This window comes from Dasypus novemcinctus, chromosome 1 (assembly GCF_030445035.2).
Source record: "Dasypus novemcinctus isolate mDasNov1 chromosome 1, mDasNov1.1.hap2, whole genome shotgun sequence".
Taxonomy (NCBI): Eukaryota; Metazoa; Chordata; class Mammalia; order Cingulata; family Dasypodidae; genus Dasypus; species Dasypus novemcinctus.
This window is the reverse complement of record NC_080673.1, coordinates 207,284,892-207,300,991: the sequence shown is the minus strand read 5'-3', so window position 1 is coordinate 207,300,991 and position 16,100 is coordinate 207,284,892. Positions and strand designations below refer to the sequence as shown.

Sequence of the window (16,100 nt, the reverse complement as noted above, 5' to 3'; positions counted from 1 at the left end):
TACCTTCGAAGTCCCCGTCGCGGGCCTTGGCGGCGAGATCGGAGGACGACAGGGTCTCCTGGCACAGCGCGCAGTCCTCCAGGGCGGCGCACCGTAGGGTCTGGGCGACTGGGGGAGAGCGGGCGTTGGGGGGCGCTGCTCCCGCCGTCCCCGAGTGTCCGCTGGACCGCGCGCTGGGTGCTGCCCTGGGGCCGGCCCCCTGCGTCCCCCTCAGAAGAGGGTCCCTGCCGTGGGCCTGGAGCCCCCGGCCCCCCGAAGGCCGCCCTCTGGACCCCCCGGCCTCGGGCTCTGAGAACGCAGCCTGCCAGGACCCCCGCATGCACCCTTCAGCCCTCGACCCTGTCAGGGTGCCGCGGCGGCAGCTCTGCTCCCGCGCAGGCCTGGGGGGGAGGCGCTGGACCCCGGCCGGGCCCTCGGGGAGGGGACATCGGGCTCCACGGCCAGGCCACGGCATCCGGCTGACCCTGACCACCTGCGTGGGCCACGCTCGGGGGCATCAGGGCCCGCCTGCTCCTGAACCTGCACCTCTGCGCCAGCTGCGGGGGCCGCCTCCCGCTCTGGGCCGTGCTTCACCCCTCCGCGCCCGGGGCACGGTACACGCAGGCAGAGGGCCCGGCCCTGCTGCCCACCCCGCGCCCAGCCTTGCCCTGTGCAGGTCCCCGGGGGCTCGGGCTGGCCCGTCGGCACAGCGTGGGGCCCAAGGGACCCACGGGCCGGGGTCAGCTCTCCGCGCTGTGGCCCCAAGGCATCGGGCTTTGTGCGCTGAGCGGCTGTGCCAGGCTGCCCGGCCCGGGGTGCGGGGCCCTTGCCGGCAGGAGCGGCCCGTTCCACGTGCCTTCTCTGAACGGCGCCGCCCGAGGCCCCGCTGAGCGTCCCTGCAGGCGAGGCAGTGCGGCCAGGCTCATGGGCTCTGGGAGCAGAGGAGGCCAGTGGCACCACTGACCCCACAAGGACGGGCCCTGCTGGGCTGGGCCCCACGTGGGAACCCCAGGGGGACGAGTCCCGCAGCACGGGAGCGGGCCGGCACCCAGGGCCCTGCCACGGCCCCCACGGAGCCAGAGGCTGACCCTGGGCTTCAGCAGTCCTGGTCCGGAAGCTTCTCCCTTGCCGAGGAACGCTATCGTGTGTGTGTGTGAGCGTGTGCACGGCAGCACACGGGCACGTCTGTGACGTGTGCGTGCACGTACCTGTGATGCACCTGGGAGTGTGTGTGCCTTGTGTAAGAGGACACGTGTGCACTGACGTGTGGGCAAGCACGTGTGCCTTGACATGCACGTGCACCTCGGTGCAAGAGGACGCGTGTGCCTTGACACGTGAGTGTGCTCACGTACCTTGGTGTGTATAAGAGGACACGTGTGCACTGACGTGTGGGCAAGCACGTGTGCCTTGACATGCGTGTTAGCATGTGCATGTGCCTCGGTGTAAGAGGACACGTGTGCACTGACACGTGAGTGTGCTCGCGTACCTTGGCGTGTATAAGAGGACACGTGCGCACTGACGTGTGGGCAAGCACGTGTGCCTTGACATGCGTGTGTTAGCATGTGCGTGTGCCTCAGTGTAAGAGGACACGTGTGCACTGACGTGTGGGTAAGCACGTGTGCCTTGACATGCGTGTTAGCATGTGCATGTGCCTCGGTGTAAGAGGACACGTGTGCACTGACGTGTGGGCAAGCACGTGTGCCTTGACATGCATGTGCACCTCGGTGCAAGAGGACGCGTGTGCCTTGACACGTGAGTGTGCTCGCGTACCTTGGCGTGTATAAGAGGACACGTGTGCACTGACGTGTGGGCAAGCACGTGTGCCTTGACATGCACGTGCACCTCGGTGCAAGAGGACGCGTGTGCCTTGACACGTGAGTGTGCTCGCGTACCTTGGCGTGTATAAGAGGACACGTGTGCACTGACGTGTGGGCAAGCACGTGTGCCTTGACATGCACGTGCACCTCGGTGCAAGAGGACGCGTGTGCCTTGACACGTGAGTGTGCTCGCGTACCTTGGCGTGTATAAGAGGATACGTGTGCACTGACGTGTGGGCAAGCACGTGTGCCTTGACATGCACGTGCACCTCGGTGCAAGAGGACGCGTGTGCCTTGACACGTGAGTGTGCGCGCGTACCTTGGCGTGTATAAGAGGACACGTGTGCACTGACGTGTGGGCAAGCACGTGTGCCTTGACATGCACGTGCACCTCGGTGCAAGAGGACATGTGTGCCTTGACACGTGAGTGTGCTCGCGTACCTTGGCGTGTATAAGAGGATACGTGTGCACTGACGTGTGGGCACGCACGTGTGCCTTGACATGCATGTGCACCTCGGTGCAAGAGGACGTGTGTGCCTTGACACGTGAGTGTGCTCGCGTACCTTGGAGTGTATAAGAGGACACGTGTGCACTGACGTGTGGGCAAGCACATGTGCCTTGACATGCGTGTGTTAGCATGTGCGTGTGCCTCGGTGTAAGAGGACACGTGTGCACTGACGTGTCAGTGAGCATGTGTGCCTTGACGTGTGTGAACATGTGCGTGTGCGTTGGTGTGGGAGAGAGGACACGTGTGCCCTGCCATGCGTGTGTGAAAACACGCACGGCCTATTGGCGATGGCCAGGGGCTCTGCCCTCCTCCCCGGCTCTGGGACGCTGAAGCGGGCGGAGCAAGGCTCTGCTGACCGTGCTGGGGCGCGCGGCGGGCGAGCACGGGCTTCCCGCATCGGCACCGTGGGGCTTCCCGGGGGAGGCGGCGGCCGCGGCAAACCCGGGCGCGGGCTCCCCGTGGTGCGCCGGCCCGCCCGGCGCTCACCCTTCTTCAGCTTCTCCTTGCCGTCCACCTCTGGCTTGGTGGCCATCACTTCAAACAGCGTCTTGAGGATGCTCCTGAGGTCGCTGGCGTAGTTGGTCTGCAGCTGGTCAGCCACGCCTGGGGGCGGGGGGCTGGTAAGAGCAAAGGCCGGCCGGAAGGACGGGCCGGCCGGCTCCGGAGGCTCCTCGCTGGGGACAGGCGGGGCATCGAGAGGACACGTCCGTCGGGGGGCCGGCCCCTTCGGCGGCAGGCGAGAGAGGGTGGGGGGCGCAGAGCTGCCTGGCACAGCGCGGGGCCAGCCTGCTGCTGCACACGGGTGGCAGGGACACGCCGCGTCGAGAGGCCGCCCCGGTCCCCGCCGGGCGCCTCAACAGGGCCCGCGCCCTCCGGCTCACCGTCGGACGGGACTGCCTGCTAAGCCTGCCCGGGCGACAGGACGACGGGGCGGACGTGGGCCCCGGGCAGGGCCGGCACGGGGACCCCTCCCCCCCACACCCGCTTTTCCCAGTGGGACCCCACGTCTCACCTGAGATGCAGACGAAGAGGCGGTGGATCAGGTCGTGGCTGCTGTGGAACCTGGACCGGATCTTCTCTCTTGTGGCCACGGGGGCCAGGGAGGCCACGGGGGCCGGGGGGACTGGGGCGGTCGCCTCAGGCCTGGCCTCGTCTGAAGAGCAGGAGCCAGCCACGGAGCCGCTGCAGGGACAGAGGGAGAGAGGGGGCACGGTGGGCCTTGGGGGGGGGGCCGGCGGTCAGCAGGCAGCACAAAACCTGTGTGCCCCGGGGCTCCCCGGGAGTGGAGTCGCCCTTGACTTCCACCCTGTCCCTCCCAGCCCCTCAGTGTCACCTGCTGACTCCCATGGAAGGGGCGATGCCCTCTCCTGTCCCACGTCTCGTGGGGACAGGACGGCACCCCAAGGGCACGTCCACACCCTACCCCCCAGGTCCTGTGCAGGGACCGCGTCTGGGGAAAGGCTCTCTGCAGGTGCCTGAGAGGAGGAGGTGGCTTAGCCGGTGGGTCTGAGTCCAAGGACAAGTGTCCTTGGGAGAGACAGAGGAACGTGGGAGCCACCAGGCAGGGGACACGGGGCTCGGGTGCAGAGGCGAGGATGGGATGTCCCCCAGAGCCGTTCCGCTGGGCTTGGGGCTCCGCCTCCAGAACTGGGAGAGCCGGCCCCAGGAAACAGCCCCCCACCCCTTCCGCTCCCCCTTCCCGTGTCCCTTTTGACGACCCTCCCTGGGGGCCTGGAGCAGGGCCTCGCAGCGGAGCCAGGCAGGCCATCCCCGGGGCGCACCGCTCTCCACCCTCCGTCTCTCTGTCCTTGTGTCCTAAATTCTAGGAAATTCCCTCAACCTTTTCTTCCCATTTCCCCTCGATATGTTTCTTTCTACTATTGGAGTTTTCATTTCCTGCTCTTACTGGTATTTTCCAAAAAACATCATGCTTCATGGATGCTGTGCGTGCCCCAGAAACACGTGCTGTTAGGCTGACCCGCCCCCGCGGTGCACGCACCACCGTGCGGGCAGGCCCTCGCGTGCGGGCAGGCCCTCAGGGCAGGCTGCTCAGGGACGGCATGGCCCACCCTCGCCGATGGCTCCATCCTCGTACTGGAATCCTCTACAGGAGACTGGAATTCAGAGTGCGGCCCCGGCAGGAGCCAGTGACTCGCAGGGCTGGAGCTGCACTAGTGCGCGTTGTTTGCTCGAGCAGCCAAGGCAGCTAAAGCAGATGCTGCAACTTGGGTCTGGAAACGTTAGTTGTAGTTGTTTCAAGGTCTCCGCCGGCTCCCGGCACAGCCCGTGGTGATCTTTCCTGGGGGGTGGGGTCGGTCTGTCTGGCCTGTCTTCCCTCCAGACTCTGGCCTCAGGGTCTGGGATCCTCGCCTAATCCTCACCTATTTCAGGGGAGACGGGAAAAGCCCCTGGGCGGGAGCGGAAACTCTCACGCCGCTGGTGGGAGTGTAAATTGGCACAAGGACTCTGGGCACCCGATTTGGCATCATCTCGGTGAAGTCATAGCGGCCCGAGCCGGGTAGCCGAGGAGGCCGGGTATTCCAGCAAACCCTGCACGAGTCCCGGAGCGGGGCGGGAGATGAACCGTGAGGCCGCGTGCGCCGCAGGCACACGGAGCGCCCACCTGCGCTTTCCCCACGCTGCTCTTGTGGTCTCTGACCCCCCAGGACCCCAGCCCCTGGACAGGCAGTGAGCTGCACGGCACCTTGTTTGGGAAATGAACCAGGATGCAATCGCCGAGGGGCGCTAAGACCGCCCTGCGGCAGCGGGGGCCGGAGGGGCCCGGGGCCTCTTCTGCTGGGGGGGGGGCCCAGGGGTGTGCCTCGAGTTGTCATGCTCTGGTACAGCGCAGTCATTTATGAGCCCTGACCATTCGCGGGGATGCCGGCAAGGATGGAGGCTGGGCTGGGAGGGGGTGCCGGCTGCGGGGCCGGGGCAGGGGTCCTGGTGATGACGGCAGGCTCACCTCCCGCCCGTCTTTGCAGAGACAAAACCCCGACTTCAGCCTGGGGGTGTGGACCCGGCTGGCCCTAACCTGGGCACTGAGCCAGTGGGGGCCGGGACTCCCCTGGCCAGGGGACTCAGTTCACGGCCTCGCCCGAGCACGCTGTGGGGGTCCACAGCCTGTCCCTTCTGAAGCCTCTCATCCAGGACTCCAGGTACCACCTCCCGCTGCGGCACCTTCCGAGGTCCGGTTGTCCAGTGCCTGAGCCCCTGGGCGTCTCGGTGCCTGGTGCTCTCCCCACCCCCTGCCCTGCGTCCACCTCCTACTCCATTGTCCTCCTCCATCCAGGCCTCGAGCCTGCCCTCGCCCCCCAGGCTCTGTGTCCATGCCCACCTGGCCCCTCCATACCACTTGGTGGGGGTGGGTGGGCTACAGGGGGCTTGTGTCCACGGGGCTCCCACAGCACTCTGGCCTCTGAGGCCGACAACCCCCGGTGGACTTGGCAGTGCCCTGCCCTGAGTCGGTCCCGGGACCAGTCACCCTCTGTGGGCGACCAGTGCTGGGGCTGCAGGGCTGGGACAGGAGCTGCCACTGCTGCGGGACCGGCCGCTCTCACACGGACCACCCAGAGGGAGGCTCCAGCTTCTGACAGCAGACAGCCGGGGTCTGGCAGGTGCTGGGCGGGAGGCCAGGGGGGCGGGGAGCCCCCAGGAAGCTGCTAAAACACCGAGAGGCTCTCTGTCACCACCCCAGCAGCCACCGTCGGATCACGTGGCTGCAGCCCCCTTGGGTGACGGACTCCCACGAAGCTGGGGTCCGCAGAGGGCAGGTGCTGGCAACGCGGCCCGGCTTGGAACCGTGAGTCACAGGCCTCCCAGGGTCACGGCCATGTGACCTTGGGTGGGCCGCCTGCCTCTGGGCGCCCTGGTGAGGACTGCGTGCCTAGAACATGCAGGCCCCATGCCACGCGCCCTGCCAGGAGCACCACGTGCAAGTGTGTGTACCCGCTGGAATCCTCACAGCCGCGCAGCGAGGCCAGTCTTACATCTTTTTACTGTTTTTCAGATGAGGAGCGCAAGGCCCAGAGAGGTTAAACAAGTGCCCAGTGGGGCTCGACCAGCCCTTAACCACCTGCTGAGAGGCGGAAGCCGGGAGGTGAGCTGGCTGGAGGCCACAGCCAAGGCTCGGGCATGGCTGGGAGGTCGCCTGGGTTCAACCTTGCTGTACTTCTCCAGGCCACGGGGCTTTGGGCAAACAACCTCAACGCTGTGTGCCTCAGTTTCCTTTCCTGTGAAATGGACAGGTTGCTACAGAATTAGAGCAGGGTCTGGGCACTGTAAAAACACAGTGAATGTGGGCTAATGGTGTTATTTTTAACCCAAATAGAAAACAAAGCCAGCAACATTTAAAAAGGGTTATGCACCACAGCCAAATGGGATTTATCCCCGGTATGCAAGTGGAGCTCAACGTGTGGACATTAATCCATGAAATATACCAAATTAATAAAGGACAAAAACGACATGATGATCTCAATAAACACAGAAAAGCACTCAACAAAATCCAACCTCTTTCATGATAAAAGCATTCAACAAACTGGGAATAAAATGAAACTTCTGCAACCTGATAAAGGCATCTAGGAAAAGCCACAGCCTACGTTATATCTAATGGTAAAAGACTGAAGACTTTCCTACTGAGAACAGGAGGTCTGACCTGGCTGCTTCTCCTCAACACTGTACTGGAGAGTACTAGCCGAGGCAACAAGGCAAGAAAAAGAAATTTTTAAAAATTCCAGTTACAATAGCATGAAAAGAATAAAATACTTAGGAATAAATTTAACAAAAAACAGCAAGACTTCAACAGTGTGACTATACTAAAGCCATTGATGGTTAAAAAAAAAAAAGTGCAAGACTTGGATACTAGAAGCTACAAATCATCATTGAAAGAAATTAAAGCAGTGGAAATAAGGGGAAAGCCATCCCATGTCCATGGATTGGAAGACTTACTGCTGTTAAGGTGGCAATATTCCCAAGTCGAGCAATAGATCCAACACAATCCCTATTGAAATCCCAGCTGATAAGTTTGCAGAAATTGACAAGCTGATCCTAAAATTCCTATGGAAATGCAAGGAACCCAGAATACCTAAAACAATCTTGAAAAGGAGGGCGAAGTTGGGGAACTCACACTGATGAATTTGAAATTTAATACAAAACTACAGTAATCTAGATCGTGTGGCACTGCTAGCAAGACAGACATTTAAAATCAATGAATTAGACTTAAGAGTCCAGAGATAAATCCATATATTCATGGGAAATTGATTTTCAGCAAGGGTGCCAAGACCATTCAATGGGGGAAGAATTGTCTTTTCAACAAATAGTGCTGGGAAAACTGGGTGTCCATACCATATACACAAATGAAGTCAAAACAGATCACAGACATGAATGGATGAGATAAATCTATAAAATTCTTAGAAACATAGGATTAAATCTTCATGACCTTGGATTAGGCAACAATTTCTTAGCTAGGAACAACCACATAAAAACTAGATAAGTTGGTGTAGCAGTTTGAAATTGTTTATGAAGTCCAAAAATCTTTATTGGATTATGTTTGTAAACTGGTCTGTCAGAGGTATCACTTCTAACTGATTAAATCATGATTAGGACTTGATTGGGCCATGTCAATAGGACCCTTGGTGGGGGGAACTCACAGAGAAAAGACTTGGCAGAGGACAAAGGTAAGAGTTTTGAGCTAGAGCCTGGGGAAGTGAACACACAGGAGAAGAACACAGAGGAGTAGAGATGGCTCCTTAGACATGCAGAAGCCCGGGAGAGGCAGAGCCATTCGCCTGATAGCCTACAGCTGGCCTTGTGGAGAGGGCAGAGTGGCCAAACCCAGTGAGAAACAGAGCACTGGAAGAGAGGAGCCCAGGAAGCCTGAGCCCTCACAGACGTCGGCAGCCGTCTTGCTCCAACACGTGGAAAAAGACTTTGGTGAGGGAAGTAACTTATGCTTTATGGCCTGGTATCTGTAAGCTCCTACCCCAAATGAATATCCTGTATAAAAGCCAACAGATTTCTGATATTTTGCATCAGCACCCCTTTGGCTGACTAATACAGTTGGATTTCATCAAACTATAAAAACTTCTGTGCTTCAAAGGATACTAACAAGAAAGTAAAAACATGACGCCCAGAATGGGAGAATTTTTTTGCAAATCATATATCTGATAAGGGGCTAGTATGCAGACCATGGAAAAGAATGCTTACAACTCAAAAATTAAAAGAATTAAGGGAAGCAGATGTAGCTCAAGTGATAAGGCCTCTCCCTGCCATATGGGAGGACCCGGGTTTGATCCCTGGGGCCTCCTGGTGAAAAAGAAGAAGAGAAAGTGTGCCTGCGTGGTGGGCCAGTGCCCACGTGGTGAGCCAGAACCCACGTGGCAAGCCAGTGCCCACATGGGTGCCCACGTGGTAAGCCGAGTGCTCACACAGCAAGCCGAGTGCCCGCATGGTGAGCCAGTGCCTGCACAAGTGAGTCACGCAGCAAGATGATGACAGAACAGAAGAGAGACAAGGGGAGAGTCAAGGTAAAGCACAGCAGAGACCAGGAACTGAGGTTGTGCAGCTGACAGGGAACCTCACTCCACATCAGAGGTCCCCAGGATCAAATCCTGGTGAATCTTAGAGGAGAAAAAATGAGAAGACCAAGAAAGAAATAGAAACAGAAGATCACACAGCGAAAGGACACAGACAGCAAAAACAGCAGGGCGGGGGAAGAGGGAAAAATAGATCTTAAAAAAAAAAGAAAGACAACTCAAATCAAAAATAGGCAATGGATTTGAATAGACATTTCTCCGAAGAAGATAAATGACTGATAAGTAATGAAAGATGTTAGGCATTCTTAGCCATCAGAGAAATCCCAATCAAAATGACATGGGGCCCCCCTTCACTCCAGTAGGATATGTGCAATCAGAAAGACACAGAGGAAGGTGTCGCAAGGATGACTGGACTGGCATGCTTTGCTGGTGAGAAGGTGAAACAGTGCAGCGGTTCCTCAAGAAGCTAAACACAGAGTGACCATATCACCCAGCAAGGCCACTCCTAGCGATATACACAGAAGAGCCGGACACACCATCCACGCAGAACTTGTACACGAAAGCCCATGGCAACATTGTTCACAATAGCCAAAGATGGAAACAGCCCCCGGGCCCGGCGGCCGAGGAGCGGATAAACAAAATATGGCCTACCCGCACGACGGAATATCATTCAGCCTAGAAAAGAATGAAGTGCTGGCAGATGCTACCACACGGAAGCACCTTGCAGACGTGATGCGAAGTGCAAGAAGCCAGACCCAGGAGCCCCGTACTGTGTGGCTCCATTTATATGAAATGTCTAGAATAGGCCAAGCCATCGAGACAGAAGGGAGAACAGGGAGCAGGGGGCTGGGGGCGGGAAACGGAGTGATCGCTAAGGGATACGCGGCTCCTTCTGGCGGCATGAAAACGTTCTGGAATTAGAGGGTGATGATGTGTAGGGCCTTGTGCATATACCGAAGACCCCTGAGCTGTGCACTTTAAAACAACAGAAGAGAATGTTTTTCCTGTGACCACTTAGCAAACTCGTGTTCAAGAAAGAGCTCCCAGCTAAACGTCCGAGAACGGTGGCCGGGCGCGATGAGCTCGGCCACACCCGTGTCATGCTACCTATGTGCATAAACAAGAAGCCGGGAAGCAGACTCAAGGCAAAGTCTCGAGATTTCATTTATCTGACTAGGAGGACTATGGAAAAATTATTATTTTCCAAAGTCCCTTCTACGACCAAGCATTATTTTTGTGGTCAGAAAAATAAATGTTATTTCAGGAAAGGAGAACAGCGCCTGCTGGGAGCAGATGGCACCCAGGCCTGGCCTGGTCAGAGTTTGTTTCTGAGTGAAGGTAAGAAGGTGCAGGGAGCAAACTGGAGGCGCGCTGGGTCAAGAGTCCCTGGTGCGGCTCTGGAACCCCAGCCCGTCAGGAAAGCTGCCCGGGACAAGGGCCCGGCGCTGGTGCGTAGCCCAGCAGGAGACACCAGGGGAGGGGGCCGGCACCCTGCGGCAGGCAGAGAGCAGCTAGGTCTTCCAGCAGACCAAGGAGAGGGCGGGGCGGCGGTTCCTGGGGGGGCAGCCCCCGCCTCTGCTGCCTCAGCGCCCCACCAGGAGAAGCCCTGCCCCGCCCCTGACTCTGCTCTGCCATATTGGCTTGAAGCTTCTGGAAGAAGGTGGGGTTTGCCCCGGAGACAGACGGCCAGCGCCCTGGAGGCAGGGCCAGGATCTCACCTGGGACTGAGCCCCAAGGGTCGCAGGGACAAGCTCTGACCGGCCGCTGCCCAAGGCCGCCTGGAAGGGCTCGGCGCATGCTGTGGGCAGCAGCCAAGGGACTCCGCGGGACAGAGCGGAGAGCCCAGGGAGAGGGCCAGGGGTGGACCAGACACTGCGTGTGTCCCCCAAAGCCCGGGCTGGTGGCCTGTGACGGTTAGGGTCAGGAGTCACCTTGGCCAGGCGGGGGTGCCCAGTGGGCTGGCAAGCCCTGGCCTGAGGACATTTCATGATTTGCTCATCAGCCAGGTGGGTGCACCTGCAGCCGATGACGTCCAGTCAAGGAGACAGCCTTTAGCAACGAGAGGCGGCTCGTCTGGCCAGGCCAAGGCCTTGGAGGAGCAGGGGAGATTTCAGCAGCAGGAGGGAGAACTCCCATCCCCACGCCGGCCAGCCAGCCTCCCCCGGGAATTCATCGAGGACCTTCGCCAGGGCCCCCGGCCTGTGGCCTGCCCCACGGGATTTAGACTTGTGCGCCCCCACGGTCGCGTGAGGCTATTCTGTAAATCTCATACAACCTACGGATGTCTCCTGGCGGTTGTTTCCCTAGAGAACCCCAACTGATAAACACAGGGGTCCACACACAAGAGCCGGCGGGCGCGACCCTGCGGCGAGTGCGGACACAGGGCAGAGCTCGAGGCACAAAAGGGCAGCGAGTGGGGGGCTGCGGAGTTGGGGGGTGAGGGGCACCCCCCCCCCCCCCCCCGCCAAGGGCTTCCTAAGCTCCACCGGGGAGCCTGAGCTCTCGTCACCTGCTCGTCTACCTGATCAACGTGACTCCAGCACATTCGCCTGGCGTGGAGACACCCAGTGCCTTCCGCGGCTGCGGACTCCGGCAGCCACTGCCCGCCTGGACTCTGCCTTGTGCTGCGCTCTTTTGCAGAAGGGAGAGTGCGTTCTATGTCAGCGTGACGCACTGGCTCAGTCACCGTGAAGGGCCGTGGTGTCAGGCGGGAACACGGCAGCTCTAAGCGTCCATCGACACCCGCGGCCTGGGCCCGCCCAGGCTTTCAGGCAAGGGCGGGACAGGACACGGCGGGGAACTTCCCAAGGTGCATTTCCAGGCCGGCGCACGTGGAAAGAAGCACGTGGTTCCATTGCCAGAGGGGAAGCGGTGGGGGCAGCCTCGGAAATGTGGGGGAAACTGGGCATACCTGAATTCGGCAATTTAAACCAAGGCGTTTTACTGAACTTAAAACTTCGATTCCAATTGCTTTTTAAAAGGAAGACCATAGCAAAGCCTGACTGAGTCTGAGGCAGGCAAGAATTTAGTAGCTGCATGTACACAGAAAAGGGGACTTGGTCACCTCGAGACTTTAGGAGTCTGAAATAAGAGAGTGCCAATTTGGAAAAACCAAGAGCACTGTAAGATGTTTCTTGCTGTAACGGCAGATAGAATAATCTGTGAGCCACTGAAAGCCTTTGTGAGCCTAATTAAGAGAAAAATAGAGAAAAGGAGTCATTAGTAGGCTCCAGAGGCAGGGCTTAAGTGTGCTTGGGTGGAAAATCACAGCCCGGGCATTTGCACAATCACATACCAATTCTAAGGAGCCACCTTTGACCCTCATGTAGATGGTGGCCTGGCTGCTCCCAGAGGCTCGGAAAAGCCACCCACCCATCCATCCACCCACCCATCCATCCACCCACCCATCCATCCACCCACCCATCCACCCACCCACCCATCCATCCACCGACCCATCCATCCTTCCACCCACCCATCCATCCATTCACCCATCCACCCATCCATCCTTCCACCCACCCATCCATCCTTCCACCCACCCATCCATCCATCCACCCATCCACTCATCTATCCATTCATCCATTTACTCTTCCATTCACCCATCCATCCATTTACCCACATCCATCCATCCACCCATTCACCTATTCAATCACCCATCCACCCATCCAGTTATCCATCCATCTGTCCATCCAATTATCCATCTATCCATCCACCCACCTGCTCTTCAAACACATACTAAGTACCTACTATGAGTAGAAATTGTGTTGGGTATAGCTTAAAAGTTGTCAAGGAGCTCACAATTTGGTGGGAGAGACAAATAGATGGACAGGCAATCATTCCACAACATGGAAAGTGTAGTGGCAGAGCCCTGAGCAGGGTTGACATGGGAGGACAGTGGACGGACTCCTCGCCCAGGCTCGAGAGAGGCCGAGGGCATCAGGGAGACTTCCTGGAAGAGGCGGTGGAGGATGGCTTGAGCAAAACCCACGAGCCGGGAAGCAGCCCGTAGCCTGCGGGGAAGCCCAGGCACCCCGGTGACGCAGGGCGCCGTCTGACGGAGGTGGAGGCCTGGCGCAGAGGCCCCCCAGTCAAGGCTTTTGACTGTGTCCACAAGCTTGGCCTGCAGGTCAGCATTCCCCATAAAACACGAGTTCTGCAAGCTAGCCTCAAGACAGGGGTTCCAGAATCAAAACACTGCGAGAAACCCGGCCCACAGGCTGCTTCCGGCTCCCGGACACCCCGTGTGGGGTCTGACGTGAAGTGGCAGGGCGCCCCCCCACTCCAGGCACGGCGGCCGCGAGGGGGGAGGCAGTGGGAGGCGGGCGCTCAGCCTGGAAACAAAGGTCAGGGAATGAGACGATGTCACGTGGTGAGGAGTCCACCAAGACGGGGAAGAGGGACGGAGGGTGGCAGCAAGGCAGTTGGGGGCTGGCCGGAGGAGGGGACACGCTGGCCAACGAGATGGAGACATGCACGGCCAGCTCGAGGTCAGACACGAAGTGGCCTGCTGCCCTGGCCACTTGGGCCGCTGGGCCGGGGCCAGTCCCACCATCTGAGACCCTCGTTCCTGAGAGGAGACGCGGAGGCGCGCGGGTGTCCTGTCCCCTTGCGGCTTTCCCGGAAGGCGAAGACGGCAGCTTATGTGGGAGGCCTGGCCCGGCTCCTCTGTGAATAGCGACGTGGTTCCTGGGCTCCCCGTCGTGGGCGTCTGGCGGGCAGCCCCCCTCGGAGCCCGGGCCCCCAGCACGGCGCGCAGGCCACCGCAGGGGCTGCCCGCTCCCTGGACGCGCCGGCCTGGGGTCGGCTGGGTTCAGGGACACGCGAGTACCCCGACCACCCGGGCTCAAACCCCGGCGCCCCCCGTGCTGCCTGCGAGACCCCCGCTGGCCGGAGCCCACGGTGCCCGCTCCTGCCTTACCGTGGAGGCGGAGTGTCGGGGGCTGCAGACCCGGAGCGGGAGGCTGGCCAGCACAAGGCCTGCGCCGCCGATTCCTCGGCCAAGGGACGGCCGGGGGGCTCTGCCAGGGTGCAGCTCGGTGGCCGTGCGTGGGGGGCAGCGCTCGTGCCGGCTCGTGGCCCTCGGCAGCCGCGCCAGGTGGTGTAGGGCTGCCCGGGGCACCTGCGGGGGACGTCTGCTGCCCTGGGCCCAAGGCCTCGCCAGGAGCCGGGGCTGCCACCTTCCCGCCCTCTCTCTGGCCACCCTGCTCGGGGTCGCTTCAGGCCCCCCAGGGGGTGGGCTGCACCTGCTCCCCGTCCTTGACCCCAGCCCTAGCCGAGGCTCCCCCACCCCCACGTCAAGAAGGAAGCGGGGCTGTCGGGGGCTTGAGCCTGCCCGCACAAGCGCCTGCACCCTCCCCGAGGGGCCCCGCCTCCCTCGCTGCCCCGTCCCCTCCTCCACGCGTGTCCCGCCTCCCCCACCCTTGGGGTGCAGGCGCCTTGCAGCTCCTGTCACCTCCCAGCTCCAAGGCCACCTCGATTGGCCTCGCGGCTTGAAATTGCTGTCCCAGCCGGGTGTCGGGTGGAGCCTGCGCCCCCTGGGAGCCTCTCGGGTCCAACTCTCCTGCGTCCCCCCAGGCTGACCACAGGCCGCCCCATCTTCAGCCTGCGCCCTCGGCCCCAGCGCGGGGCCAGGCAGCAAGCCGCCACGGGGGCCACCCTTCCCCAGGGGCAGGAGCCCGGTGGTGGCGCCTCGGAAGGAACACGCACGGCTGGCAAGGCCTCGCAGCTAACGCGGCCCCACAGAGGAACCCGCGGCCCCTGGGTTGGCTCGGCACGGGCTTGGCCTGGCTGGCTCCCAGGTCAGCTGGCCCCCAGGCAAGGCTGGCCCCAGCGCACGGCTGAACTCCATGCATGGCTGGCTCCCGGGCACGGCTGGCTCCCGGGCACGGCTGGCCCCAGGGCACGGCTGAACCCCAAGCATGGCTGGCTCCCGTGCATGGCTGGCTCCCGGGCACAGCTGGCTCCTGAGCACAGCTAGCTCCCAAATCAGCTGCCTCCCGGGCGGCACGGCTGCCTCCCGGCCACGGCTGGCTCCCAGGTCAGCTGGCCCCGGGGTTGGCTCAGCACCGGCTCAGCCTGTCTGGCCCCCGGCACAGCTGGCCCCTGGGCAAGGCTGGCCCCCGGGTCTGCCCAGGCGGGCGGCAGTGGCCCTCGTCCCAGGCCCGTGCTGAGCGTGGGGGGCGGTGCGCTCCCCCTCTACCATGAAACCAGGAGCCGGATCCACCCGCAGGCTCTCAGCCGACAGCACGCGTCGGAGCTTCCGGAGAGCCCGACCCATCCCTCCAGCAGGGAGCCTGTGGGGAGAGGGTGGACGAGGCCGTGGGCAGAGGACAGCCAGGAGGACGGAGGGACAGGCTCGCCGCGGAGGCCAGCGTGCGGGAAGTCGCGGGTTCAGGTGTGCCCCCCCAGTGCTGGGCCCAAGCCCCAGGCCCCGCGAGTGGGACTTGATTTGGAAATGGTCATTCAGGTGTGAGTACGTAAATTAAGAGGAGGCTGCGGGGCGGGTCCTTAATGACAGACGGACAGACAGGAGAGAAGACAGCGTGGTGGCCGAGGCCGCGCAAGCCCGAGGTTCCCAGCCACCACTGGAAGCCGGAAGGGCCTGGAAGGGCCACCCCCGCCTGCCTGGTCTCCGGCCCTCGAGACCGTGGACTCTGCTGCTCCAAGCCCCGCTCTGTGGCCTTCGCTCCAGCGGCCCCAGGGGACCAAGAGCACGACCCACCTTGAGAAGGTCCCTCGGCTGAAGGGGGACCCCCTGACGGCGCCACCACTGGCCACAGGCACCCCGATCGATTCCACCCCTGGAAGGGTCTCTAGGCCGTTCTTCGAGCCCAGAAATTCCCGTCGCTGCTGGAGAGTGAAGAAGGTTCCAGATGTCTGTGCAGCTGGAGGGGAAGGGCTGGCTCGGTGGCTGCCGTGACCCCACATGGGGCAGGCGTCCACGCGCCCCTGGAGAAGACAAGGCGCCAGCGTGGCGGCGCGGGCGGAGGCCCTGCTGGGCAGGCCGGCCTCCTGGGCCACGGGGACGCACAGCCCAGGCTCCGCGGCGCCGACGGCGGGATTTACTGGTCCTCCATTGGGGCATCGGTGGGATCTGGCTTCCAGCCCGACACGAAGGCGGGCGGGACGTTCACGGCGCTCTGGGGGCGCCGGCTTCACCTGCTGCGTCTACACAGCTGGGCGTTCCAGCGTCTCCCGGGCGTGCTGCCGGCGAGGAGCACGCAGAGCGTGGGAGCAGCCCACGGAGGGGGCCCGGCGGCCCTGCGA

At 61.3% G+C, this 16,100-nt stretch overlaps 1 protein-coding gene across 2 annotated transcripts in view; it reads right to left on the bottom strand.

Annotated features, from left to right (window-relative positions):
* ZFYVE28 (zinc finger FYVE-type containing 28) overlaps positions 1–16,100 on the bottom strand; it is a 124,587-nt gene that overhangs the window by 3,577 nt on the left and 104,910 nt on the right. For both annotated transcript variants that reach the window (XR_011649702.1, XM_058301470.2), the window contains exons 9-11: positions 3,317–3,486; positions 2,791–2,907; positions 4–108 (exon numbers count right to left, since the gene is read on the bottom strand). Coding sequence is in view for 1 of the 2 variants with exons in the window: in XM_058301470.2 (XP_058157453.1) it covers positions 4–108; positions 2,791–2,907; positions 3,317–3,486 (392 nt within the window). In the remaining variant the exon portion in view is untranslated. The remainder of the gene's footprint in view (positions 1–3; positions 109–2,790; positions 2,908–3,316; positions 3,487–16,100) is intronic.